Raw genomic sequence first — 27,971 nt, forward strand, 5'->3', positions numbered from 1 at the left:
ATACTAGAAAGAAAGCAAGATCTTTCTTGTGGCATAGAATGCTAGCAGAAAGAAGAATTTAATAGACTTTATTTAGAGCTTTATTTTTCTTCCTGGTTATTTTTTCTGTAGTTGATTAGCCATAAACATACAGAATTGCTATAATAAAGTAGTCTTCAAAAAGAGTAAGAAGGATGATACAAAAAAATACAGGTCAGTCAACCTTATCTCCAGCACTGGAAAGGTGATGGAGTATCTAATCCTTGAAACTATATTCCAAACAAATGGAGAAAATTTTGTTTGGGAGTAATGGCTAACCTGCATGACACCCTTGATAGGACAGCCAGATTGATAGGATATGGGTAGAGCAATGGATGTTATCTACCTCACCTTCCTTCACCTTTGAGACTGTCTCCTACAATATCCTTAAGTATAAACTATCAAAATACACAGTGAGGAAGACTGAAAAATGGATGGGTGGCTGAGCCCAAAGGATTGTCATCAGTAGCACAAAGTACAGCTGGAGGCAAGTCATTGGTGCTCTGACCCCCAGGGCTTGCTGGTGGGGCAGATATTCTTTAATGTCTTCATTAGTGGATGGGGTGATGGAACAGTTTACCCTCAGCAAGTCTGCAGACGGTACAAAACTGGGAGAAGCAGCTGATACACCAAATGGTTGTGCCACTCAGAGGAACCTTGGCAGGCTAAAGTGTTGACCTGAGGGGAAACTGTTGAAGTTCAGCAAAGGGAGATGAAAAGTCTTATACCTGGGGAGGAATAACCCCATGCATCAACAGCTGCTGGAGGCTGACTGACTGGGAAGCAGTTTTGGAAGAAACGGCGTGAGGCTCCTGGAGGACACCAAGTTGAACGTGGGAAGTGCACCTGTACAGTACAAAGGCCAAACAGCCTCCTGGGTTTCATTAGGAAAAGTGCTGCCAGCAGTTTGAGGGATGTGATCCATCCCTTCTCAGCACTGCTGAGACCACATCTCAAGTGCTTTGTCCAGTTCTGGGCTGCCCAGTATGAGAAAGCAGTGGAGTGACTGAAGTGAGTCCAGCTACAAAGATGAGTATGAGACTGGAGCATCTTCCATATATGGAGAGGCTGAGAGAAATGAGGCTGTTGAACCTGTAGAGTAAGAGGCTCAGTGGGAATCTTATCAATGTGTATAAATACATGGTATGAGCCACTGAAGAGGAAAAAGCCAAGCTATTTTCAGCCTTGCTCACTGACTGGACAAGAGGCAATGAGCAGAAATTAAACTCCATCAAATTGCATAGAATGGGTTATCCAGAGAGGTCCTGGAGTTTCCATCTTTGGAAATATTCACAACCCAACTAGACATGAGCCTGGACAATCAGCTGTATCTGACCCTGAATAATAGGGATGTTAGACTATACAACCTCACAAAATCCCTCCTAAATAAATCTGATTTTGTGAAATGGTTTAGAATGTGGGTGCCTCAGCAGAATATTCTTACTGAGAAGCCAACCATCTTTTACTCAATAGCTGTGGTGGGATAAGACCCGCATAGAGGGATCGTGGACAGGGCAGAAATATATCCTGTTCATGGTGTTCTTACAGTGCAGGATGTGGGCGCTGGCTTCATCTCATGGCTGGTGAACTTTGCCATGCAAGCATGTTGCTAAAACTGAATCTTCACAAGTCTGCATGCACTTTCTATTTATTTCACAGATCTTTGGTCAAAGCAGAAGAATGAATTGCTCTTCATACAATCTCTGAGCATGGATAAAATTCCCCACAACAGGATGATAAAATTTGAGACTAATGGAGTGATAGCCCGGAGGTTCTCAAAGGAAGTGGTAGCCAATCTACCACTCAACAGTTGTACTTTTGCTCTCAAGAGGAGCGGAGGTATTGGTGATAAGATATGGAGGGAAAATGAGCTTTGGTTTAGAGATTGGACAGATACTACTTAAATTTGATGTGGGAAAATTTATTATGTTGTTCCTGCCACCAAATGTTCTATCTGAATTTAGCCTTGTACTCCTTTAACTTTCAGCGAGTGTTTGTTCCTATTACCAATTTGTAAAAGACAAGCCCTGAGTGAGCCACTTGCCATAAAGTTCTTTCATACTTTAAAAAAAGACCAAAAAAGCCCCCAAACCCCTATAATTTTCAGCAAAGCAGAATTTGGAATAAAATTGTGAAATTCTGCCTGAAGCTTTTGGCATATGAATGTGTCATCATAACTTTGCTGAATTTATATTACTTGATACATCGATGAATTTAAATTACTTCACAAGATCAATAGAAACTGATTAGTGAAAAGTGCCAAACAGTAATTGGTTTTAAAGTCTAATACAGTTGTGTTTGAGAAGAAGATTCATGCTTCATCTAACACAGAGTTGAAGACCATCATCTTCCCTTTCTCTCCATTCAGATATGCATCCAGCCATAGGTGTGAAAAACTGTTCTGCTTGTATGATACAGTATGGCATATTTTTACACATCTGTCATTTTTTTAATGTAACATGAAGTAAGTCTATTGCACTCATGACCTCTGTCAAATTCAGATTCTTCTAGTGTTGTATTTCACTTCCCCATTGTTTCATCATGGAAAAGCTCCTTGTGTCTATCAAAAAGTTTTCTTCTGAAGCTAAGCTGGGTTTTGTTCTTCAGAAAAGAGAATGGAGAACTTTGAAAACAAAGTGAAAATCACCAAAGAGTTTATGGCTTGTTTCTAACTAATGAAAAGTTGTTTTCATTAAATAGTAGGCTTTATTCCTACCTGAGCATACTTAGCAGTTGGACAGCTCTTCCCATCTTTTTTTGTTTGATCCATCCTCACTATATATTTCAGTTGCTTGCATTTACTGAGGTCTGGAGTATTACCCTTATTTCTGGCACTTGTACCACACATTATATATTACTACTAGTCCCTATGCTGGTTTTTTTTAATGAGTGAAATCACTGTTTATCCAATAACAAGGAGATACCTGCTACAACATTTAACATAAAAATGGTGGTAATCACAACTCAGAGCATTTTGTGTGTTGGGATGGCAGTTGTATGCCTAATGTTGCTGGATTATCCTGAAAATTGGTGTCCTTTTACAGTGCAGTCATTCTACTTTTTTCTAATGTGTAGAAACAGGCTTGAAGTCATGCACAGAATATTGACAGAGGCAATAATGCATGCATTGTTATGTGCACACTGTGGAAAATTGGGTGTTAGGGTTGTGATCTGCTCCTTCGATATTTTCAGGCATCGTACTCAAACACAAATTGGAAAGACAAAATATGTGCACATTGCTGATCATACACTTGATAATATCCTGTTTAACTTTTATTTTAAGGTTTATGATACACTGGGAGATGTGTGGCAAAGACTGGAAGCACTTGTTTCCATCAAGAACTTTTTAAATGTAACAGCAGAACATGAAACCATGAAGCCACGACTGTCTAAACAAAATCAGTTGCTATGTTCCTCAGCTTCTCAGAATTTAAATATATGGTATCTCAGCTTTTGGTACCACTTTCAAGATACATTCTTTTCTCTTCCTCTTTTTTTTCCAATTTTCTTTTTTTAATGGAAATGACAGAGGACATACTTCTCACCTTTTCACTGGGGATTGTTGTCAGTCCATAACACTTTGCCAGTGCAGCTTGCACCCAATAGAAGTAACTCTACTGTGGGAGACACAGGGGAGGAATCTTCTTCTCACCTTTGGTGAGAAGACATTTGAATCCAGTGTCAAGTTCACAACTCACACTTTTCTGAAAAGTGCTTTTTTAAAATTTATTTGCTGAATTGCCCAGATTCCTCCAGATTATGGACTGACAACAATCCCCAGTCCCCGAGCCCCCTGCAGTACTTGGGGGACTGAGGGGCAACAGAAGAGCTAGAAATGAAGTAATGAGATTTACCTTGAGATGAAAAAGGGAGGAGATAGGAAGGAGGTGTTTCTAGTCTGAACTTTGTTTCCTACCATGATAATCTCTTTTTAGTCTGCAGTATATTAGTTAGTCTGCCCCAAACTGAGGCTGTTTTGGCCATTACGTTAATTGGTGAGGGATCTCCTTGTCTTAATCTTGACCCAGAAGCTTTTCGTTCTTATTTCTCTCCCCTTATTCTTTCAAGGAGGGGAAGTGAGCGATCAGCTGGGTGAGTCTTTGGCTCTTATCCAAATCCAACCCACCGCAGTTATCAACACACACGCATGGCTTTGGCAAGCAATGCTGAGTAGTGCAGGTTTACATGAGATATGTTCAATCTAGACTGCCAAGTAAATAATGTAGGAATATATCATGGCATGCATTATGCATTCATATTTAATGTGTTTTGAATGAACCCATGTCACAGTTTGAAATTACTTGAAACTTATGTTAAATGTTTCAATTTTGCTGCATTTATTTTTTAAGATTGAGATCTGTTATGTCAGGAAAGCATAGAATCTTTAATATACCTTCTCTTTTTTTATCTTGGTTTTTTTTTCTTTTTAATAGCATAAGATTAGGCAAAATTTGGGCAAAATGCACAAATCTGAAATGATCTCTTTCCGTTGACTGCACGGGTACTCAGAGGTCTGAAAAATGTGGAGTAAGCAGTGTGGGCTACCATCATGGTCTGGGTTTGGGTGATATGATAGATATCTAACTCTGCTTTGGCACAATAGCAAGTTTGCCTCAACTTGGACTGAAGGTGAGGAAGATTCTCTAAGAGACTGAAAATACTGTAATCTGATTCTTCATATTTGCAAAGAGAGAAGAAGGAAGGAGACTTTTCACGCTTTCCCCAAAGCTGGGTAGAAGGCATGAACAAGTGTCAAGAAGAGCACGAACAATCCTTTCTGTAAGATGGGTATGTGATTTTTCTCTGCTCTTTGTTTTTCATTGTGAAACAGAATAACTTCACAAAAAGAGCAGTACTGAGCTGAGCAGACTTTAAATCAGTACCAGTGCTTCGTAATGGAAAAGAAAAACTTCTTTAAGGGCAAATCCAGAGATTTTGAAGCAAATGAGCTTTTTGGACTGTTTTGGTCCCTGAAATGATAATGAGCATGTATGAATAAGTGACTGACTTGTACTTCACAAAACGTCTTAAAAAAGAATGTTTTTCCCAGGTTCAAAGAAGAGAGTGTGGAGACACTGAAACACTTAATACACAGATAGAGGAAGCAGAAACATTGATCTTGTAAGCTGCAGTTTGGAATGGGGAAGAAACACATAGGTTCTCTGAAATACGACATAAATTGTGGGTTTTCCCTTTCTTCTGACGTTTTTGATCCTTATTATCATGAAAAGGTGACCCTCCAGTTACAGAAAGAGTTATTGACAGTGTCTAATGCTAAATGAAATAATGCGTTATGACTGTTAATTTAAGTGGATATGATTTTATTAACTTACATTTATTACAGAATTTTGCTAACAAAACTGCTCTGCTCTTCACAATTCTGGAACATAAATTACAGCCTGTAATAAAGTTGTACAAGTATGCTGATGCAGCCAGCTTGGTTTGCTTTCATTAATTCTTTATGTATTGTAAATTGAATTTTTTTTCTGTTTGTTTTAAGTGAGTTATGTGCCTGGTAAAGGTTATAGAGCCCCTATTCTACTTTCATTTACGATTACACTTCTACTGAATTTCTTTTGGTTTACACCGGTGACCATGGATAGTCTTAGACCTAGATTTAAAGAACAATTCTTTAAGAGCTTTTAATTAACTCAGTGTCCTACAAGACAGCACAATGTTAGCCCTCTGTGTCAGAGCTGTATTTGCAGGGCACACAGAAATGCAGAGTAATGAAGTATATTTGAACCACAAGAAAGCATAAATAAATCAGTCAAACTACACACAAGCAGCTGATCTTTGGAAAGGGCTACTGCTGGTTTTATATAATTTCTTTTTGGAGGAGAACCACAGAGTGTTTTTGCTCAACATAAATGAAACACCTTGGCATCCACTGAAGCAAACTTGGATCAGGAGAGCTGGCAGCCTCTTATAAGATGCAGTTTTTGTTGAATTGCCTTTGAAGAGTTTGAACTGGCAGTGCTGTGTTCTGGCTGCAGGGTAACTTGGCTGAGAACATTCGGATTTCCCCTGACATCAAGTCATTTAAAGTAAAAGAAAAAAATATTTTCCTTCCCTTCCAGCTCCATTCAGGAGGAGAAACTATTTTTACTGCCAGACTTGCTGAGTGTTAGTCCCTCATGAATGGAGCAGCAGAATTAAAACCATTTACAATTTTGGTAATTAAAGACCAGAAGACAAAAATTAAAAGTATATTAAGTAGCTCATATTTAATGGGCTCTTTGATTTCATTTTGCAATCCTCAACATGCAAAATTATGAAGGAAAGCAGAGATAATTAAACACTGATAAGATATGAGAACAATCTCAAGAACTTGGACAAGATTATTGATTTTGATAAATGTAGTAGGAAGAGGAGGATATGAGTCTCAGTCATACGAAATTTGGGGACTGTGATTCCTAGAATCCAACAACTTGAACAGCAGTCTTTTACTGATTATAAATAGCTGGTTTGAAAACTCTGCATTTTTGTCTCTTTACTTGGTCTTGACTGACGATTTTGTAGACTCACAGGAAGGTTTGCATTGCAAGGGACTTTAAAGATCATCTAGTTCCACCCCCCTGCTATGGACAGGGACTCCTTCCACCAGACCGGAGGCTCATCCTGTCCTCAGATCCAGGGATGGGTCATTTCTCTATGGCAGTGGTGCTGCATAGTGCCAAACCAAGTGGAATTATTAGTTCAGTATCTCCAACTTCTACTTCAATTTATATATCACAGGAGATTACTTTCCTTTTATTTCCAACATACAATCCTTCCGGTTTTTTTTCCTGAGGGTGCTACCACTGTATTGCTGGTGGGTGTGCATTCTGTACCTCTGCAGTTTACATTAATTTTTCCTCAATACCACCTGGCTGGGTTTGAGCTTGAAACAACTTCCAACTCAGTCTCTCTTGAAAAATTATAACTGCACACTTTCATATATCACCTGAAATTTCAATTGTGAATAAATTTCTTTGAAAATACCATTAGCTGGCAAATCTATTTAAGATTTGTCTTGCAGGGGGTTCTAAATTGTTTAGTAGTTGAGCAGGCATTATTCTACGTGTCATCTTTGCTTTCTAATTCTCTAGGCTTTTGTTCACAGTGTTTTCCTCATCACTTGTCATGGACTTCGGCAAATTCTGTAAAATGCTTAAGCGTAGGTATGAATCTTGTAATTGCCACTGAAACTCCAGAACTTGCTTATTTCTCTATGTCTGAGACATATTGTTAGAGTCAAGTAGTCACAGGTAAAGAAGACAAAATTTGGAAAGAAAGCAAAGAAAATAATACAGAATTTCTTCATGGTTTTCCTGAGTTGCAGACCCTGGTGGTACTCCACCAGTCTCTCCCCACATTAACGATTGCATATTAGCATTTTCTCCATTCTGAAGGAAAAGCAGACATTTATTACCTCATGCTTGCTTGTTTTCAAAACCTTGGATTTTGTCTTGACAGGGAATACTTTAATCTCCCATGCCATGTGCACCCTCTCATATATCAAAATGTATTTTTCTTTAAAACAGAAGTTTGAGATTAAATGAGCAACTGTTCCAAGCAAAAAAAAAAAAAAAAAAAAAAAACAAAAAAACAAAAAACCAACCCCAAAACCTACAATAGAAGGCTGCTGAAGTGCTTGGGAATACTGAAATACTGATGCTCCCTCTTGTGGTTTAGCTGAAATAAAACAAACCAAGGAAACTATAGCAGCTTAATGCATTATTTTCCTTGATCAGAATCTTTGGTATTTTTGATTAGTAATCTGGCACTGGAAATGCTGACAACTTATCAGGAATCTGTTTCTAGAAGAAAGTATTCCTTCTGTATTTCTAGAAAGGAAAATAAAAGTTAGCACAATTTTATTTGTAAAAAATGTATTTCCAACTAGCCTGATATTTCATTCTAGCTTTGTTTTAGGGTTATTACATTTCAACTATCTGTTTGCTTAGGAGTGTTTGAGGTGATTTAACTGTAAGGAATGTGTCAAGTTTGTGATCTGATAGCTAGAATGAAAGCCACCAGCCTAATCGCTAAAACATGCATTAAATAAAATCAGATTATGGCACACTTAGACTGTGCTGTGCATCAAGGAACAGGGGAGAACACACCTCTCTGGATACAAACCCTCTTGGTCTTCTACTCAGACCTGGCTGGGTATCAGAATCAAGAGTCTGAAAACTGTCCTTTCCTTTATTTAAAGAGTCCCTTTAACTCTTTCATGTTTGTTTTGGTAGGTTTAGCAAGCACTGTAAGTGTTTGATACAAATATGTATATATCTCTAGGATTTCCTGTAAATGGAGCATATCATGTGTTAATTAGATTGATCCAGTCTCACAAATTTGCAAGTGTGTCTATGGTCCATGCAGACATTTAAAACTTGAGTCTACTGAGACTTAGTAAATCTAGTTTGAAGTGCATCACAGGACTGTGCATTGTTTGCTTCAGTCATTTGATGTAAAATAATTTCAGCAGAAATTCTGTGGTCAGAAAGAACCATTTGTATAATGGGAAGAAAGAGGAAAAGGCACAAACCAAAACCGAAACAAAGAATGTGACACGTCTCACACTGACTGTCTAAACTTAGAGGACAGTGTCCGACTATTATTGATGTGATGCTCCCATCATTGTGCAGTCCTGTTTAAATACAAAGATTCACAATGCTCCAGTTTTCCAAACTCTGAGTAATCATAAGTAGACGTTTTAGGGAATCGCACCAAGCAACATCAAACTGCCATAAAGTTCACGTGTGGCACTAATTGCAATTTAACTGTGCGATTATTACAAGAGCTTTTAATTAACTCAGTCATCATACTGTGGCATACAAATTGTGCATAATAGCAGCATGCTGACTATAATGACAATAGGTTTGTCTGAACTGTGAAAATCGGGAGTTTTATAATTTTCTGAGGTTTATTTTTATGCCCTTAAATATTGTGTGGTATTTAAGAACATTTCAAAAAAAAAAAAGGGGAAAAAAAAAAAAGAAAGAAAAAAAAAGAGAAAAGATCCTGGCAAGTTGCTGAGGCTTGCATTCTTCCTGAAGTCTTTCATTCTTCCTGAAATTCAGTGAGAGGTATCTTACTGAATTATTTTTCTGATGATTTTTCAGTTTCACTTTTCTATTTTTCCTTTTGAGGACCATTTTGCACACACTTTTTTTCTTAAAGCCAAGAAAAATGCTCAGTTTATGGAAACATTCAGAGGAAATCCCATTCCAGTGAAACCTGAAGATAGTAAAAATACCTTCTGATCAGATATTGCTGCAAAATGGTCATTTATTAGTTCAATAGGGTAGTGAGAGAATTGCCCTTCTCTCAAAGTTATGATACCAGTCTCTCAAGACCGGCAATTATAGCACTGAATGATTTCTCAATGAGAAGGCTAATTTTGCAGTCCAAAGACTAAAAAGTAAGATATAATGTAGCAAATGGATATAGTTATAATCCTTCAGAAAACACAAAAAAATACAACTAGGTGGTGTTATGCTTACCACATATACTTCTTCCTGTACATATAAAGAATGCATTAAAAAAATAACTATAAAGCAGACATCATTATGGAAACTGTATTTATCTGGTTTTTATGCTGTCATCAGCCCTGTACTGAGAAATGAAATACTGGCATATTTGAGTATACTGGCATATAAATTATTTCGCTCACAGACAGAATGGGCACCTGAGGGCAAGACAAGAGTACATGACGTTTTCATATGCACAAGTTTACTGCAGAAACCAGGTGATAATGAAGACTGGGCTAGCGAGGGAGGCAAAAGTAAGTTTGTCATGCACATAAAGTTAATGACATAAAAGTGACAGACACTACTGAACAGTTTAAAAACCCCAGTCTGGGTTCGGCTGGGTGAGTAATATGAGCATGATGTACCAAACCCAGAAACTTCTCACTCTCTGGGGTTGTTTGTTTGTTTGTTTGTTGTTGTTGTTGTTTTTAAATTTTTGTTTTTATTTTTGATAAGACAAAGAGTAGCTGAAGAGTGTATGGGAAGCTGGAACTGAGTCAACTCAAGCAATCAGTTGCTTTGTCATCGAAGCTCATCATTGATCATAAGCATAATGCTCCCTGTGTCGCATCAGTGAGCATAAAATAATGTGATAAAAGTGAGACAAGTAAAATGATGGAAACATTTTGTGTCTCTGGTATATCTGGCATAGAGTGGCTGATGGGATAAGCTGCTGCAGAAGGCTGGCTCTTGAAGGAGCAAAGTCGCATAAGGATGCATGAAGCATAGAAAAGGTGTAGAGATTTACAGGGGGGAAAATGGGGAGTCCAGTTAAGCAGATGGAATATGCTTTAATGTGTTCTGAAGAAGTAGTAATGGATGAAATAGTGTGAGGAAGGTTTGAAACTGAATTTGAGGACAAGAGGAAATGTAGTAAGATTCTGTCCAAAGAGACACTGTCTCTAAGAAGAAACAGTAAGATGAATATTCAAGTGATGTTCAAAGGACATTAGTTGTATGTCCAGAGATAATTGCCATGCAGGTAAATTCATGCATGTCCTTTGAAGGTGGTTTAAACTATAACTTGGCTGTCTGAGTTGTGACATGTGAACCACAGCCTAAAAGGACTACTCACTTTCAACTTTACTTTCAGTTTCAAATCATAAGGTGAACACTAGTTCTTATCTAGTAATACTGCTGATTCTTTCTTTTCATTGGGCTAAGCAAGTGCATTCATTGAGTCTTTCATTAGCACCACATAAACATACATGACAACAAACTCATTAAAATTAGATGTGTTTATTTGATTTTAAATTTTAAATGTATTTCTTAACTAGCTCTACAGGAGTTCTTAGTTGGAAAGATGATCTCTAAGACTTGCACGTCTCTCTTTAATGCATGATAACTTGAAAATGAGATTTATTTGCTGTCTTTGTTCTTATATGTGGGGATATAAAATGCAACAGGAAACAATAATCCTTGTTGTGTAGGATACACACTCCTTCCTTCACATGGTAGCATTTTGAATATGTTTCTCCTCCAAAATTGGATGCCTGCCTTAAAGGCCACATTGCCTTTTTCTCTCCAGAAGTTGACTACTTATTGACTACCAAGTTTTCATAAATCACATACAGTATTAGGTTTTCACCAGTGCTAGCTTACACAAATGCATACTGTTCAGTCTGCTTAATATATCTTGACAAGTGATTATAAGCATAACTACCTCTTATTGAATAAATATATATATTCCTAATTATTTTTATTCAATGACTAGGAAGAGTAATAAGCTATGAATATGATATCCTATATCATACAAAATGCTCAGTATCACATTTTTCAAAGAAGAAAATGAGACCTCAAGTGAACTTTTATCTATTGACATCTAGATCAGAAAGCTGCACATAAAATGCCTTGATATTTTCAGCATCTCTGGTCAAACATCATTAAACTTACATCTTGGGTCGTTACCTTAACGTTTTTCAATGTTGTAATGCAAGTTTCCACCATGTTAACTATTCACTGTATCTTTGTGTAACTGGGCTGAACATGCCATAATAATGCATCAACCCTGAAAGAAGGCTCTAAGTTCAATGCATATTAAAAATGTAATTGGGATATATTGTTGGAGTCCAGGGCATTCCTTTGGTTGCCCTGGAGGGTCAGGGACCTGGGCAGGGGGGTCTGGGACCCCAGCCCAGAGCTCAGAGAGACACTGGCTTTGATTTCTGTCCATGGGAAAAACTTCCTACACTGAGAGAAGATTTACAGGCCACAAGAATGTGAAAAAAGAGTAGTTTAGCTTATCACAGGGTGAGAAAATAGTAATTTTAGGTTCCTAGCATTGAAGTGAATGGGGACAAGATGGAGAATCTGGGGCGTTGTCTCCTTCTTCTTCTCCTTCTTCTTCCCTCACTCCATTGCTGCATTGACGTGGCACAAAGTAGTTAGTGAGGATTAGGTCAAAGTAAAGATGACCTTTGTAGTAATAGTGATAGACATTGGTAAGAAATAGTAAATAAGAAATACGTAGTAATTAGTATAAAAGATAAGGACAACCCAGCTCAGGGGGAGACGTGAGGACTCCATGCAGCTGCGAACATCTTGTCGGACTCCGAGAAAATTGTACGATAAGAAACAATAAACGAAGTATGCAACCTTGAAAAATCTAAACCTGAGAACTCCGTCTCTTCCTTCAGCTTGGCTCGGAGCTGTGCAGGGGAGCCAAGGACCCTGAAACCACCTCAATGTTGGGGAAAGCCCCCGACAATATATTACAAAAAAGATGGAAATATGCTGCTGTTCACAACACATCATGTTCTGTGAGCTTACTGATACGGTCTACATAAAAAATATACTTCCTTATGGGAGAAAAAAATCCACAACCAATAAAATACATGGTGACTTTCTTATACCCTTGGTATCCCTTGAAAAGGAATGCTTTTACTATTTTTTTCTACTATAAAATGACTAATTATGTGTTTGCTGCATTCATTATGGATACAGTGTTACACAGTATGATAATTAATTATGCTTTTTGTAGCTTAGTCTTCCTTTCTTGTTCAAATGTAGTGAAACTGAATTGAGAGATACATAACAATTATTACTTATGTATGTTCTTTCCTTCTTGTGGCTTTTTTTTCCTTTTAGGTGAATAAGATATGTGGTCCTCCTGTAAGGAAGCCTAAACAGTCTCCAGGTTGCTTCTTTGATCAGAATAAAGATAATCAAGGGTTGAAGATGTTCTCCAGAGACAGTGAAGAAACATTTGCCCACAGAAGAAAGTAAGACATTAGTTTTAAAGCCAGAAAGAAAGAATAAAGTAAGCCATTAATTTTACAACAGAGTAGATTGTGCTCAATGCATGCATTACTAGAGAATAAAGTCCCCAAAGAATGAAACATTGTAGCAACACAATCTACTCTGTGGACTTTGGAAAGGGTAATTTCGTGATTAGATTTTGTTTTCAGAAGTAACGGACATACAAGCAGAGTCATTTGGTGTGGTTTAAAGTATTTAGGAGGGTGGATAACATTGATAGAATATGAGTGTTTGCACTATGTGTAATTTTTTAGCTTTACATATATATCAGCAGGCATTATTAAATCTGACAAAAAGTGACTGTAGCTTTTTTCAGAAAACTATTTGTACAAGCTGATAAGACAGAAAAAAATTAATAACTTTTCTTAGATACCTTTCTGCTGTAAAAAAAGTGACAACTAAGCATTTGGGACTAAGTCTTGAAAGCCTTGCTTAAGCAAGACCTGCTGGTATTTTTTCTCTGGCTCTTTTGCTGGTATATAGTGAATTGAAGTGACTGCAGAGGTTTGGAGATTTCATTTAAACTTGGCTTAGCATTGCAGGGTGAACTTTGTGCAACTTTATTAGTTAGGTTTGAGCTGCCATTACAGTCTGTGAAAAGGAGAAGTCATTTTAGCTGCCTACATGTCTGCAAGCATCCAGTGCCACTCAAAGATGAGGTGCTAGTGGGGTGTCCCAACTGATCTTCTCCTGCTGAGAAGGATGCAGGTGTCCCATGAGTCATATCACAGAGTTCAAACCTGACAGAAGTGATTTGAACAAAATCTCAGGCACATTCTTGAGGGTGGCCCTGTGCAGGGCTAAGAGTTGGACACAAAGATCGTTGAGAGCCACTTCCAAATCAGCAGTTTCTGTGATTTGATGATGGCTTCCATCTTTCTGCCGATATCTTAGGCAGCTGAAGGAATCTCAAAGGCCAATCTATATTTAGACAAGTTAATCAGATTTTTAGTGACCGTAAGTAGTAATAGCACTGTAAAGCATTAGGAGTGTTGCAGTTAAGAATAAAGGCTCTATTATGCAAATAAAGTGAAAATCAGAAATTTCATTTCTGTCATAGCATTCAGAGAAGTTTTCTTTGTCCTCCTTTTCCTCTCATTTCACTTTGTAGTGGAGAAGGAAACAGAAGTGAGAGAATTGCAGGGAATAATTGCTCACTCCTGATGTCTGGAGAAGGGAAAGTTCTTCTGAGCTTCAAAGGCAAACCTTTCTTCTCACTGTAACGACCTTCCATTACTAAATAGTGGAGAAAAAAAAAATCCAAAATATAAAGATGAGGTTTTGAGAACATTGTGGTAGCAGAAGGATAGGCAAAACAGAAATTTGCTTTAGCTAGCTTAGAAGTTGTTCAGGGAATACCCATTACATGGGTGCATGTTTCTCATTTACATGTAGCTAAACAAGTTATTGATGCTTTCTGATTGCTAACACTCTGTAAAGATAAAATATAATATATGTTATGTAAGCATAACATAATCTAAAATATCACATAAACCAGGACTGTTCCATGTTTCAAAGCACAGAACACTGGATTGACTTCCGGGAGATCACCTCAGAGACCTTGAGGGGCATGAGAGGCAGCGGGCAACACAAAGCAACATTGTTTCCCCTTCTCCTCCCTTCCCCCTTCCCCCCCCTTCCCCCTTCCCCCTTCCCTTCCCCCTTCCCCCTTCCCCCTTCCCCCTTCCCCCTTCCCCCCCCTTCCCTTCCCTTCCCCCTTCCCCCCCCTTCCCTTCCCTTCCCTTCCCCTCCCTTCCCTTCCCCTCCCTTCCCTTCCCTTCCCTTCCCTTCCCTTCCCTTCCCTTCCCTTCCCTTCCCTTCCCTTCCCTTCCCTTCCCTTCCCTTCCCTTCCCTTCCCTTCCCTTCCCTTCCCTTCCCTTCCCTTCCCTTCCCTTCCCTTCCCTTCCCTTCCCTTCCCTTCCCTTCCCTTCCCTTCCCTTCCCTTCCCTTCCCTTCCCTTCCCTTCCCTTCCCTTCCCTTCCCTGCCCTTCCCTTCCCTTCCCTTCCCTTCCCTTCCCTTCCCTTCCCTTCCCTTCCCTTCCCTTCCCTTCCCTTCCCTTCCCTTCCCTTCCCTTCTGGAGACACTTCATGGCATGCAAACTCTGCACCAAAAAGGGGAAAGTAAAGAAAGCTGGAAATCCACTGCTGCAGATTTCAGTTTAACAACTTCCTATCTGGTATCATCTGAAGTTGCTACCTCCTGGATCACCTCCTTCCTTATTGGGCATAATCACTTTCCATTTCACTTTATATTCCCATAGCAATTGTAAGAACCTCACATGGAAGTGTGACTTCAGCAAGTGCTTGCAGCCTGCTCTTAAGGTCTTCTCTAACCCCACCTTATTTACCTCCTGTGGTACTTCTGTTTTCCAAATGCATGTCCAGGTTAAAGTCTACATTTTAAACTACATCTTGGGCTGCTGCTACCTGAGCTTCTCCTGAATTATTTTTACCATTGGACCTAAGTGCTGGTATTTTCTGGTACTGTTTAGTACATGAAGAGAAAGAAATTTCTCTGTTCTTTTGATGCCAAAAAATTGTTAGATTAGGACTTTAAAAAATCTAAGCAAACCCTTCCATAGATGCCTACAAACTTGAAAGTACGTAATGCTTTTTTCTCCAAAACTTCATACTGCAGACAGCCTCTAATACAGAGGATGAAAATGTGAAATAAGTAAAAAACTCAATAAATAAAGGAAGAAAGAACAGTTCTGAATAAACAGATAAAAAGTATCTTCCGCTTCCCCTGACTGTAATTGCACATTTGTGCTCAGCTGCCTATAATTACATGCTATCTGGTCTAGAGGATGATCGTGTGAAAATTGACATTCATACCATTTGCCCTTCTGACTACTTTGGTCCGACATCAACAGGGGCTGAAATCAGTTATTTCTTCTCTATTAAATTTAGCTTTGCCTCAGGATGTATTTACTAATAAACTGAATGACCTTTCTGTTAGAATGCAGTTTGTGACAAGATATTATGACAGCTATATTTATTTATTTTTATTTCTTCTTCAGAAGAAATTCCAACTGTTCACTTTCGGAGGACTCTCTAAACACTATTTTTCACCCAGAATGTAAACATAAAGCAGAGACAAAATCAAAATCAATCCACTCAGTGGCATTTGGAGGGAAATTGCAAACCCACTGTGCACAATGGATTTAGTTTTGGGTGTGGAGAAATAAATGATATGACTATTGATGGCTAGGAAAGTATGGATGAATCATATTTAAAACCTAATGCACATAGGCAGTTATATGATGCATAGTCAATATTGACCCTACATGGGATTTTTCAGAAGTGCAGTTTTAGAGTTAGTAGAGCACTCACATCACATTTAATAGACAAAGTAAATCAAAACCACTGTAGTTTGTGTAAAATATTTGCCCTATTACATGAAAGAACGTATGGCTTTTTAAATTACGGACTGTATAAGTCACTGATGTTTGATCTGTTTTAATTTGAAGTAAACAATAGTGAATAATTAAATTCCCTGTAGCATTTTAGTCCTATGGTGACTAAATACAGGGAAATATATATATTATTTCTGGTATTTTTTCACAACTCCAGACACTACAAAAGAAGTTAACATAATGTGGATCTGTGTGGGTTACAGAACAATGAGTACAGCATTTGGTGGGGCTTTTCTGTGCGCCTGCAGGTCATAGATAACTCAGTAAGGTGTCATGTTCCATTCCAGACTGAATAACATTTTAATTTTTCCCAGTAGGAAAGGTTCTCCCAGGAAGAGATTTTCAATACACAAACAAACAATTTATATTAAATATCTTAACAATTCTGTTAAGAACATACCAACTTAAAAGCAATTCATTTGTTTTGAATTAAGTACAAAGCCTTACCATTACCTCTGGATATCTTGAAAATTATTTAAAATAACAACACATAATTTATAACCTGCCAACACAGCACATGGAAGAACTGATACAGTCCTTCAGACAGTTATTTAAATCTTTGCTAAATACTTAACACCTACATCTTAAACCCATTTTACCTAAATCTTGAGTTGCTGCATAGATTTAAAAATATTTTTTGTAACGATATTTAGGCGACTTCTTGTCAGCACTTTTGAAAAACAGGAGACTTAGTCATATGCACTTATATTTTATTTGCTATGCGTTTTTTGGAGCATTTTTTCATCTATTTGTCCAATTATAGCATTGCAAACTGTATCGCTACAATGCAAGAAAATTTCAGGTTGAAAGAAGATAGTTCCTGTTCTGGAGCATATGTAAAGTAGGGTTTGCTTTTTTTAAATTTGACCAGTGAGAGTATCAACTTTGTAAACTAATGAAGCTTATCTAGAAGAATCGAACTCATCTATTGACAGATCGATTTAAAATATCACTGGAACCAGTGGAGAGTAATGTGGATAAGATAATTATCTTTTAGAAATGCACAACAGCAAGATGGCTTAATGTTGTTGGTTGACACTGACAATTACCTCTCGTGTTCCCATGTGCAGGGAATTTATCAGCCACCTCCGGCTCTACAGAGCCTTTTATGGCGGCCTGGTGGATCATCTGTGCGGGAATGAGCTGGCAGCTGCCGATGGACATCCCTGTTGGAATGGAGAGGATGTGATACGAAGGTAGCTTTCTGGCTCACTTTTGTCTTTTTTTCTCTATAAGTCATGTTTTGCTAAAACAGCTTCTGTTCGAGTCAGGTAATGGTGTTTTCCTATGTCTCTGTCAGGATTAGTTTGAAAAATAAATAAGCGTGTGTTCCCTTCTCTCAGGCTTCACCTGTACACAGTAAATAAAATCTCCCTGCATCTCTGTTTAGGGAAAAAAAAAAAAATCAAGTGTTCTTCAGACATTTTTCCTGCAAATTTGCAGCACCTAAACATATACTGGAAAAGAAACTGGATTGGTATTTACAAAATACAGTTGGACAAAAAGAATATGGATTTTTGTTTGAGCTTGGTCTTTATAAAGTGCTCCTTTTAATGCAGTGCGTGGTAACAGACTCAAGCTTAAAACCTTCTCTGGCCGTGAAGTATGAAGTAATCTCTTAATATATATGGTTTCCCAAGAGAGAACTAAAAGTTAAATGTGAAGATAAAATATTTTAAAAGTGAAACACGTATTTTTTTATATATGCAGCAGCTTGGGAGACATCGTTCAGCAGCAGTGGCAAAGAAGAGATAATAAACTGCTACAGTCCTACATGTATGTCTCTGGAGTAAATATATTACACAGCTTATAAAACACTAGCATTTTTGGTTGGCAGGAAGATTTTCAGAGAGCTGATCTTTATGTTTTTTGCTTTGATCACCAAAATAAGTATTTCTCTGAGCAGGAAATCCTTCCCTTCCTGATGACAGAGACCAAAATATTGAAAAGTTTGTTGCAGTTATTTGTAATAAAAGTCATTATGTTAATGTGGTTTGTATTAGTAGGTAGTATCGAAGGTCATATCAAAGAACGCTGTGAGGAGGGTTAGTAAAGTGTGAGATAGCAAACGGAGACAGCAGTGGACAATATGCATCTTTAGGTATCTCTAAAAGGTTAGGTAGGAGCTGTCATTTATTGATATATACCTATTTTATTGATATATACCTAAGGAAACTTACTGGACATTCTTTTAGCAAACAGCTACAAGCCCACTTTTCTTTATTTTCTTGGGCAGTCCCATGCTTTGGCAGCACCAAGGTCCAGTGAGTTGTTGACACCCTTGACAGTCTCACTGGCGACCTTTGTCCAAGGATTTCAACAATCTTCTGAATATTTCTAAAGCGTTCCTTCTTTAGGTACTTGTATTTCAGATTTAACCTCAACTTTGCCTCCTTGCTTTTGTTTTTCTGACTGTTCCCTGGTTTGCTTAAAGTATTCCTGCCAAATATTTCAGTAACAATATAAAGTGAGGGTCTTGTAATTACAGATTTCCTAAGAACAAGGTTCTTCTATCAGTACTTTTGGATGCTTATATACTTACTCTGAATATATTTGATATTTCCAAACCTTTATTATTATATTATATGGTACTATTATACTGCATCTATTATTATGTTTTATGATTATACTATTACTTTGTTTATACTATTATATTGTACTGTTTGATTTTGATTGATTAGACACTAAGGTCCTGATAAAGAAATCAAGCAAAATTTTCTAAATTCATCGTGTTTTTTAAAAAGCAATTTAATATATATGTAAATATATATAGGTACACTATATATATATATATATGCTTATATATATGCTTATATATATGCTTATATAAATATATATGCATATATAGTGCATACAATATATTTATTTTTGGATCCACCCAAAGATATAATGGGTGACAAAAGCACTGTATCTTACAAGTACTGAATAATACTTTGGTATTAGTTTAACTTAAAAAATTCCTTATCTAAAATATTTTGTCTTTGCATATATATTAATGTATGTATATTTATATTTTTGGTCAGCAAATATCAATGTCATCTTTCTGAAAGAGCTGAGGGTAGAAAATGGAAGTACAGAATGATTAAAACCAGAAGAGCAGGAAACTCTGAATTGCTCTAGATTGTCAAATGGAGTTGAGACCTGCAGATTAGTTCCTACATCTCAAGACCTCTGATTGTACACTAAATATGTTGTGGTACATAATCCCCTGTTTCAGTATCTTTATGAAGGCACTCAGATCTGTGCTCTTCACTCTTTCATTTTGCCTTCTTATTCAGTCAAAATGTTCTTTGTTCAGTTTTATTTGTTTATATTTGTTCTTTTGTAACTGAAGGGGGAAAAGCTGTCCTGCACTTTGACCAAGATAGGGGGATTTTTACTGTTAGTATTATTATTACAGAAGTGATTACCTAGGGAGAAGTGTCTATTGTCTGCTTTTATAATGGCTGGGATGCATAGTAAGCATTTAAAATATATCCTTCTTAAACATTAGCAAGAGTTTTCCACTGACAAAGACAAAAATAAGTAGTTTTGTTGCCCAGCATCTGCATAAAGAAGGATTTTTAAGAATAGGCAAGGCAGGCACTGAGAAACGATGCAGCAAAAGCTGATTCTTCTTAGGGATATGGAGATAAATTGGATAACTTAAAATCCCCTCTAGCCCCATGATTCTGAATCTAGGATTATCTAAATCCTGTGTTGTTCAACTTCTATTGTCATGATCCCAGGATACTGTGACATTTTAGGAGCAATAATGACTGAGCAGGCATCGTTGCTTTTCTCTCTAAATAGTGAAGAACCTGCACACTCACTCTCTTTACTCTTTTTTTCCTCCCCTCATCCTGCCTTCCCACTAGTATGATAATAAATAACAATATTGATGAACTCATCAGTGCATCTCACCAGTGTTTCTGGAACTGATGGGGAAAAGTCTACATTGTTCAAATTAGTTAAAGACAAATAGATTTTATCTGTTTTGAGATTGTTCATTCTTTCCATCTGTTTTTGCCTTCTGTTTCAAAAACATGTGCCATAGCTAGCTGCTGATGACTGAAATTTGGGCTTGACATGAGAAAAGAATATAATGAACAATGTATTGCTGGTGTATCAGGATCCTGAGGAGATTTCTTAGGCTGTGTTTCAAGCTGCAAGTAGCAAAAAGCCCTGGAGACAGAAGACAGATGGGGAAAATGGGGAAAAATCTTTGCAGTTCTTCATTTTCCTTTTTTTGTCCATCTTTCTAAAGGAGGCATTTCAAGGGTTTTAACACTTAGAGTATTGGATTTCAATTAAATCGTATAACCTTTGCCATCTCTAATGCTATCCAAGAGATTATCAAGCCTGGATGGGAAAAGGTCAGAAAATGAAAAAGGGTATTATTATTGAAATGAAAGCTTACTTAACAGTTTACATTTCATACACTTCGGCTGTTCCATTTTTTATTTAAGCCTTTTGGGGGGGGGGGGGGGTTGGGGGGTTAGGGGGGTGGGTTTCAAATCACAATGCCATGGAAATATGGCCCTTGATTCTGTAATTCTAGAAATTGTTCTGGATCTAGCCTTGCGCACAGTACAGGCTCATACTTTGATCAAAACCTCAGACCAGAATTCCCATATTCCTGCATTCATGCCTGACAGGATCAGTAGTGGCCAGGACTTGGGGGAGCTAGACCATTCTCATGAGGTCTGTGTCACTGCAACATGAGGGACAAGACATCTCAGAGGAGTCTTCAGCCCCTCCACTGTCTTACACAACTGTGTGACTGCAGTGGTCTGCCATGAAACTGAAATTCTAACTTCATTTCCAAAGCCACAGCCAAGTGTTGTGATGAAGTACCTGGAATTTAGTGTTATAGGATTCATTATGTTCAGTGGAAAAAGAGGAATTGAAATTAAGTATGCATTACCAAAGCATATGAGTTTGGTGTTTCAGTGGCATCTTAGCATTAGAACTAAAATAATGGGAGCTATGCAAATAGACTGAGATTTTTCCACGTCACAAATAGAAAGGTATTTAACTGACATTTATAGAGCTTTGGTTGTCCAATGAGCCTGGCTAGAATGTGAAGAGAGATAAATTTAAAATACACGGAGGAGAGCATAATATGTACTGTAAATCTTGAGACCAGCGATTTAACTGAAATAAAAATAGATGTGAGTGAAAAAAATAGTAGCATTTTGTGTGTTGAAGGATTCTGGCTTAATGGAGGTTACTAAAAACAGTTAATCAAGTTTTGAAGGAAGAGTTTCATATAAAGCACATATCTGAAGTATCCAAATAAAGAGAAATTAAACAGCATCATTGATTTTAATTGCTAAGCAAATTGTTAAAAAGTGATTAGAATAAGCATATCTCGTCAAAATAAATGCTTAGCATTAGTACAGCTCTTAGGCTGGGGAAATTTTCTCTTTTGAGTCTTAAATATTCTGAAACTACTACAGTCCCGTTCCTGTTCTTACCCAACAAAAGAAGATAAATGGTGATATAAGGGAAATTAAAAATTTGATTTCTATTGAAATCAATATTTCTATTGATTTGAACTAATCATCACTTTTTAAAACAAGGAAGAATGTAAACTCCTGTCAAAGGCACCACTCAACGCCTATGCCAAAGATATGCTTGAGCAACTTAAAATGTAGGAGCAGCCCATTATGGCTCTTACTTAATAGGCTGCTACCAACAAGGGCCAGTGACAGATCATAGAGAAAAAACAAATGTAAGCTTCTTCTTCCTCAAAATATGCAAATTTGCAAATGCCTGACCCAGAACTGTGAACTTTCAATCTTCCCATGAACTCAAAAATCTCCATACCACTAGCTTTCCACAAGAGAACGAGTTTTCAGATACCAAAGCACTGAGGGGCTTATGATACATATTTCTGCGTCAACATAAAAAAGACATAAACTGCTATAAGATCCCTTCATTTATAATAATTGTGGGATTTGTTCCCTATTTTGCCATTTGTTATAACAATAAAAGTTATTCCTGCTTTAATATTGGTAATATCTGTTCTCAGTATATGCTTAGATAAATCTCATGTCGCTTCAGGATAGAATGGATTTAGTTACATAAAATCAGCAAAATATGTTTGACTTTTCCTTTTATTTGCTTGAGCAAAGATATAATTTTCTGTGGTGTTTTCCCTAGAATCATTGCACTTGTTTGCAATTGTTGCACACAGCAGAGGCTCTAATAGAAGGGTTCTGACAGTGGGCAAATTAATTTCTATTAGGTTGGTAATAATTAAAAAATTGGATTGAACATTAAATTTAAAAACATGATTATCACCATGTTAAATAAAATGTAACAGAAGACTGTTCAAAGGTAGGCATGAGAAAGAACAGTAACAAAGAATATTCCAAGTTTGAATTATTGCATTATCATACCTTTATTTTGGGAAGTTTTGGCCTTTCATTATAAACAGTCATAGAAAAATAGGCTGCACAATTTAATATTAGTGATCTGATGACTCTTAAAAGGTTTTCCAAGTGAATTTAGGACTACTTTACTACACTTTATAACATTAAAGAATGGAGGCAATAAAAATAAAAATCTACTGTCTTCATTTTATAAGGGTTCATATTAAAACCAAGGAAAAGAGGCATAGTTCAAAAATAAACCTTTCATAGAATAAATGACTGGGAATCATAGTAGATTATAGTAGACAGAAAGTTTGTGCCCCATTAAAGTTCGTAAAAAAGAAATATGCTCTTACTGAATTCAACTTAGAGATACAGATTCTCTTTCAAATAGAAAGTTTAGTGATAGTTTACAATGAGGCTTTTTTCACACACTGATACTCTGAAACGCTTTATATTTCTAAACCCAAGTTATTTATCACCTCTAGCCATTGCAATTTGATATAGCAGCCCTCAATTAATTATTTGAACAATATTCTGGGTTGTGAAATATTGTCTGTGAGGCCTTCTTTCACTGTAATGCCCACAGCACTTTTCTATAAACTCTACAACTTTACCAGCCCAGAGAGGAAACTTCAGTGTAATGATGTTGAGCACTGCAGCATTTACAAATGTTCTTTAAACTTTCGTTTTATTACATAAGTTCTGCTGAAGACTTTTTCTCGTGACAGCTATAGGTCAGATTTTCATTGAGCATCCTGCACTGACTGTGAAAGTGTGTTATTGAAATTTAGATTGTGCTGAGGGTTTTGCTTTTTACATTTTTACAGATGATGTAGATATTCAAGCAGGGTGCCTTTAAAGGTCTGAAAATTGGTTGGGAGTCTTATGTGAAAACTACTAATTTTTCCTATGAGTCTAATTGTGGAAGTTTGCAGAAGTTTTTCCTTTATGTAAAAAACTTGCTTTATGTAGTCCTATTTTGATGAATACTATATAGATTTTTATGTGTACAGATCGATTATTTATTGTTATTTATATAATACAGACGATAAAACATTGGTATTTATATAGTTTTATTAATGCATTCAAAAATTAATTCATTATTTTTTCTAGAAAGAAATGTTATTCTTTCCAGTTCTATCAAATTTTTCTTGCTGCTTTTGTAGTCAAAAGAATTATTAGATCCTCTCTAATGAAGTAAAACTAATCTGCCATTTAGAGCTGAGAGTCTATGAGCATGTATTTCAAAATATCATTTTGTCCTTTTTAATAAAAATTATGGTTTCTTATCTTCTTTAGCAGCTCAGCTTCTACTTGTATTTCTTTAGAATTATATGATTGGAAGCACAAATTGGCTTATATTCATTAAAATTACTATTTCGTTCTGTTTCCATTTTAACTGTATTTCTAGGGTCAAAGTTTTTTAATACCAGTCCACATGTGGGCTCTCAGGAAAATTAAGCTGTGTTAATGAAGACTGTGAATTTAGAAATCAGTGATGTTAACTCATTTTTTTCTCGATTCATTGAATAACCCAAACTGAAGCTACTTTAATTCAGGAGGAATTTTAATTTTCAAAGTGTAGTATCCCACACAGAAATTTAATGAGGCAACACAGTTAATGCCTACCTGCAGAGTGCTTCTGTGACAACTATCTCTTAAAAAAAGTGAAAAGGACAGAGGTACACACATATATGCCATGCTGCAGCCTTAGTGAATGATCCAGTCAAGCACTAATATGAATAGTCATATCCAAATATGAAAGGTTTTCATGTTCAGGTAACACCTAAGATATCAGAAGTTATTATGAAGAACAGATCAAAGCACTTGAACTGAATTGTTACATCAGTCTGCAACAGAAGACTGTGCAGATTCTTCCTAAAAACATGCTTTATACCTGTGAGACAGAGAAAGGAAATATGGACCATAAAAACCAGCCCAATCTCACAACAGGTTGTCTTTCTTTCAGAATAAACAAAATACCTCTGCTACCAGCAAGAGCTTCCTTCAAACTGTTGGGAATCTTTGTATTTGAGAAAATCCCTTGGATGAAGGGATTGCATTATAGTGTACAGCTGCTGTGTAATAAGATGTTGTATGTTGAAACTTGTGTTGTTCTTGATCTTAGAAACTCCAGGTATTTGTGTGAAGAAATGCATGTCTGAATGGGCCTCTTGGTCTCTTTTTTAGTGAAGATATAAATGGACCCTTGTAAGATGCAGTTAGTTTAGTCTTCTAAATACTTGGATAAAAATTCCTAGGAGGACTTGTTTCTCCCCCTTGTCTGTAGAAGGCATCAGTCTAAAAGTACTGGTAGAATTTATGCCATCAAAGTTTAAAATGTCTCGTAACTCAAGCTAATACAAAGTAGCTATGCTGAGACAAAAAACCAAAATAACCTAAAGACTAAATATTGAGGTGGTAGACTGTTCCAGAGCAGCTATATCTAAGTGTTTACGATGTTTCACTTAAAAACTAGGTACCCATGTTGATCCGTGTGCTGCATGTAATATCATATAACACTGTTGATCTATTTTTGCTAGTACTGATCTTCTGGTCAAAATGATGTATTAAGCTCACTGAGCTAAGCTGTATAGAAAAATTACACAAGACAAAGAATCAGTTTAATTCTTTCTCAGTACTGTAGGTCAGGGATGAAATGTATTCTTGAATAAGGCACCAAACCTTTTGTTTCGCATTGCTTCTCAAAGTTTCAGTTTAAATGTAAGATGAAGGTGGGAACAGATTTGGTGAGAATTAGAGTATTTATGAAAATATTAACTTTTCCTTTAATTTTCCTTTAATTTTCCTTGTTTCTTTAGCCTGTTTTAACTGTAGGTGATGTTACGCTATCTAGAACTCCAGGTTTTAAGTCTTCAGCCACTGAATCACAGAATTGGCCAGGTTGGATGGGACCCACAGGGGTACATCTGGTCCAACCTCCCTGCTCAAGAAGGGTCCTCCCAGAGCACATGGCACAGGATTGCATCCATATAGTTATTGAATATCTACAGTGAGGGAGACTCCACAATCTCTTTGGGCGAGGTTCAGTTCTTATACACAGTTATTATGAACTGTTATTAACAGTTCTTAAAACAGTTCTTACGAAGTGCTATAAAAATCGGTATGTTCATGTCATTTTTGCAAATATGACAATGACAATATTTGAGAGATGCTTATGTTCCTGTATAAAAAAGGTTCCCAGCAATCCTTATTTTGTCTCACTCCCATACCCTGATGTCTTTAAAACATCTGAATAACACATTAGTACAACAGTTACAGATGAAGTAACAAGCCTAGCCTATGTTACATCTAATAAAAATGAATTTTTTCATTGTTTTAGTTAAGTATTTCTGGAATCTACAAAGACAGCACGGCAGACAGCTAACATTATTAAATGCAAACATCAAAACAAGTTGCTCTATTCTACTTAAAGAAGAAGAGTATATAAGCAGTGCCCCCTGAAATCCTTGAAGAGATATTTAAAATAAATAAAAAGTAATTAAAAAAATCTGAACAATGTTTTTGATATAAGGATGTTTCATTTTGCAGTGAAAAGTATTAAACATTGTCAGTTAACACATTGCAATTTCTGAATGGTAGAAGAGCAATGCTGAATGGTGCAGGGGTGCTAGACAGCAACTAATGAAGAGAGGTGGCATAAACCATTATAGGGATTTTTTTGAGCAAGAATGTCTAGATAAATATTACTGGCCCTGGAAAACATATATTTCTAGTACAGGCAAGTTTTTACTATGATCAAACCCAACAAAAGCTCATTCTGGAAGACTGCCCTTCAGCCTTTTGACAGCACAGACTGTATTCAGAGAGATTCACAGTAATAATTTAATTTCAAATAACTATTTTAATATAGAGAGAATTAGTTTTTCAAACAAAATTTTTTTACCAGTCAGTTCATGAGCTGATAACTAGGGTCTGCTCTCTCTCTGTATGTAATTTTAATTGCTTAGTAAAGGAATATATTTTTAGAGAAAAACTGTTGAATCAAACAGCCAGAAGTTGTTTATTTGCCTTGACACCTGTAAGGAATTTAAAATCAAAATTAATTTAGCTCATGTTTCAGTCCATATATTTAATTCTTATGTTGACAGTGCCATATTTGAGTGCACAAGGAAGTGAACAACTTGACACAAAATGACTGTACAACTCCATTTTTGGGGTGAGACGCAGCTGACATCTATAGCTATAAATGTAGGCATCTGATTTGGATTTCTTGAGTCTGCAGTCAATGGAGAGAGGCAAATCCTGCTTTGTGCTAGTGGTCTGGCTGTTTCTGTGATCACTTAGGAGTGTGAAGGACAGAGTGATTGTGTAGCTCAGATCATCTGAACCTTGCCCGTGGGAACAGGTAAGTCTGATGGTAAAACATTTGCATCTTGAGGGAAGATTGTCATGGTTTAATGCCAGCCAGCAGCCAAGATCCACGCAGCCGCTTGCTCAGCACCCAATAGCAAGACTGGGGAGAGAATCAGAAGGGTAAAAGCTAGAAAACTCAGGGGTAAAGACAGTATAGTAGAGAAAGCAAAAGTCATACACACAAGCAAAGCAAAACAAGGAATTAATTCACTGCTTTCCATGGGCAGGCAGCCATCTCCAGGAGAGCAGGGCCCCATCAGGGGCCCCATCAGGGCCCTAAGTGACGTGTAACAGTCATTTGGGAAGACAAAACTTCACCACTCCAAACACTCTCCTTCCTCCTTCTTCCTCCCCCACTCAACATACTGATGTCCATGCTATGGTCTGGAATATCTGGTTTGGGTCCCCTGTCCTGGCTGTGTCTCCTCTAAACCTCCCATGCACCCCAAACTTCCTTGCCATCATGGCAAGTAGAAAAAGCAAAAAAGGCCTTGACTCTGTGTGAGCCCTGCTCAGCTGTTGTATTACCCCACGAGACTAGACGACCGTCGATGGGAAAAGTAAAAGAGGCTGCTCTCTGGCTTCGGGTGGGATATTACAGGTTTTATTCTCGAGTCCTGCCCTGCTTGGCTGCAGCCCATGCCGATGGCTCCCCGGTGCCAGAGAGAGCTCGCCACTCCCCTGTCGGGGATTCTTCCCCAGGGGGCAGGGCCCAGAGGCAGGGACAAGACATCACCCAATAAGGGAGAAGTGGGAGGGGAACAGGGCTGGGTTACATTTCAGTGTGGGCGATGGGCACGGCTGGGCAAGGACAGACCACGTGCTACATAGAAAAAACATGACAAATCCAATGAAATATAAACCCAATTAATGCATTACAACACTCAGCAATAACAAACACATCCCTATGTCATCAACCCTGTGTAGCACAAATGCAAAACATGGCCACATGCCAGCCACTGTGAAGAAAAGTAGCTCTACCCCAGTGAAAATCACCCCAGACATACAGAGACAGTTCAGAG

General features: G+C 37.3%; 1 protein-coding gene across 5 annotated transcripts in view; it reads left to right on the forward strand.

The window, feature by feature from the left end:
- The window catches only part of GPC5 (glypican 5), a 606,863-nt gene that overhangs the window by 101,111 nt on the left and 477,781 nt on the right, over nucleotides 1–27,971 (forward strand). For all 5 annotated transcript variants that reach the window (XM_040057160.2, XM_040057161.2, XM_040057162.2 and 2 more), the window contains 2 exons: nucleotides 12,624–12,757; nucleotides 17,281–17,406. In XM_040057160.2, the coding sequence (XP_039913094.1) occupies nucleotides 12,624–12,757; nucleotides 17,281–17,406 (260 nt within the window). The remainder of the gene's footprint in view (nucleotides 1–12,623; nucleotides 12,758–17,280; nucleotides 17,407–27,971) is intronic.

Source organism: Hirundo rustica, chromosome 2 (assembly GCF_015227805.2).
Source record: "Hirundo rustica isolate bHirRus1 chromosome 2, bHirRus1.pri.v3, whole genome shotgun sequence".
Taxonomy (NCBI): domain Eukaryota; kingdom Metazoa; phylum Chordata; class Aves; order Passeriformes; family Hirundinidae; genus Hirundo; species Hirundo rustica.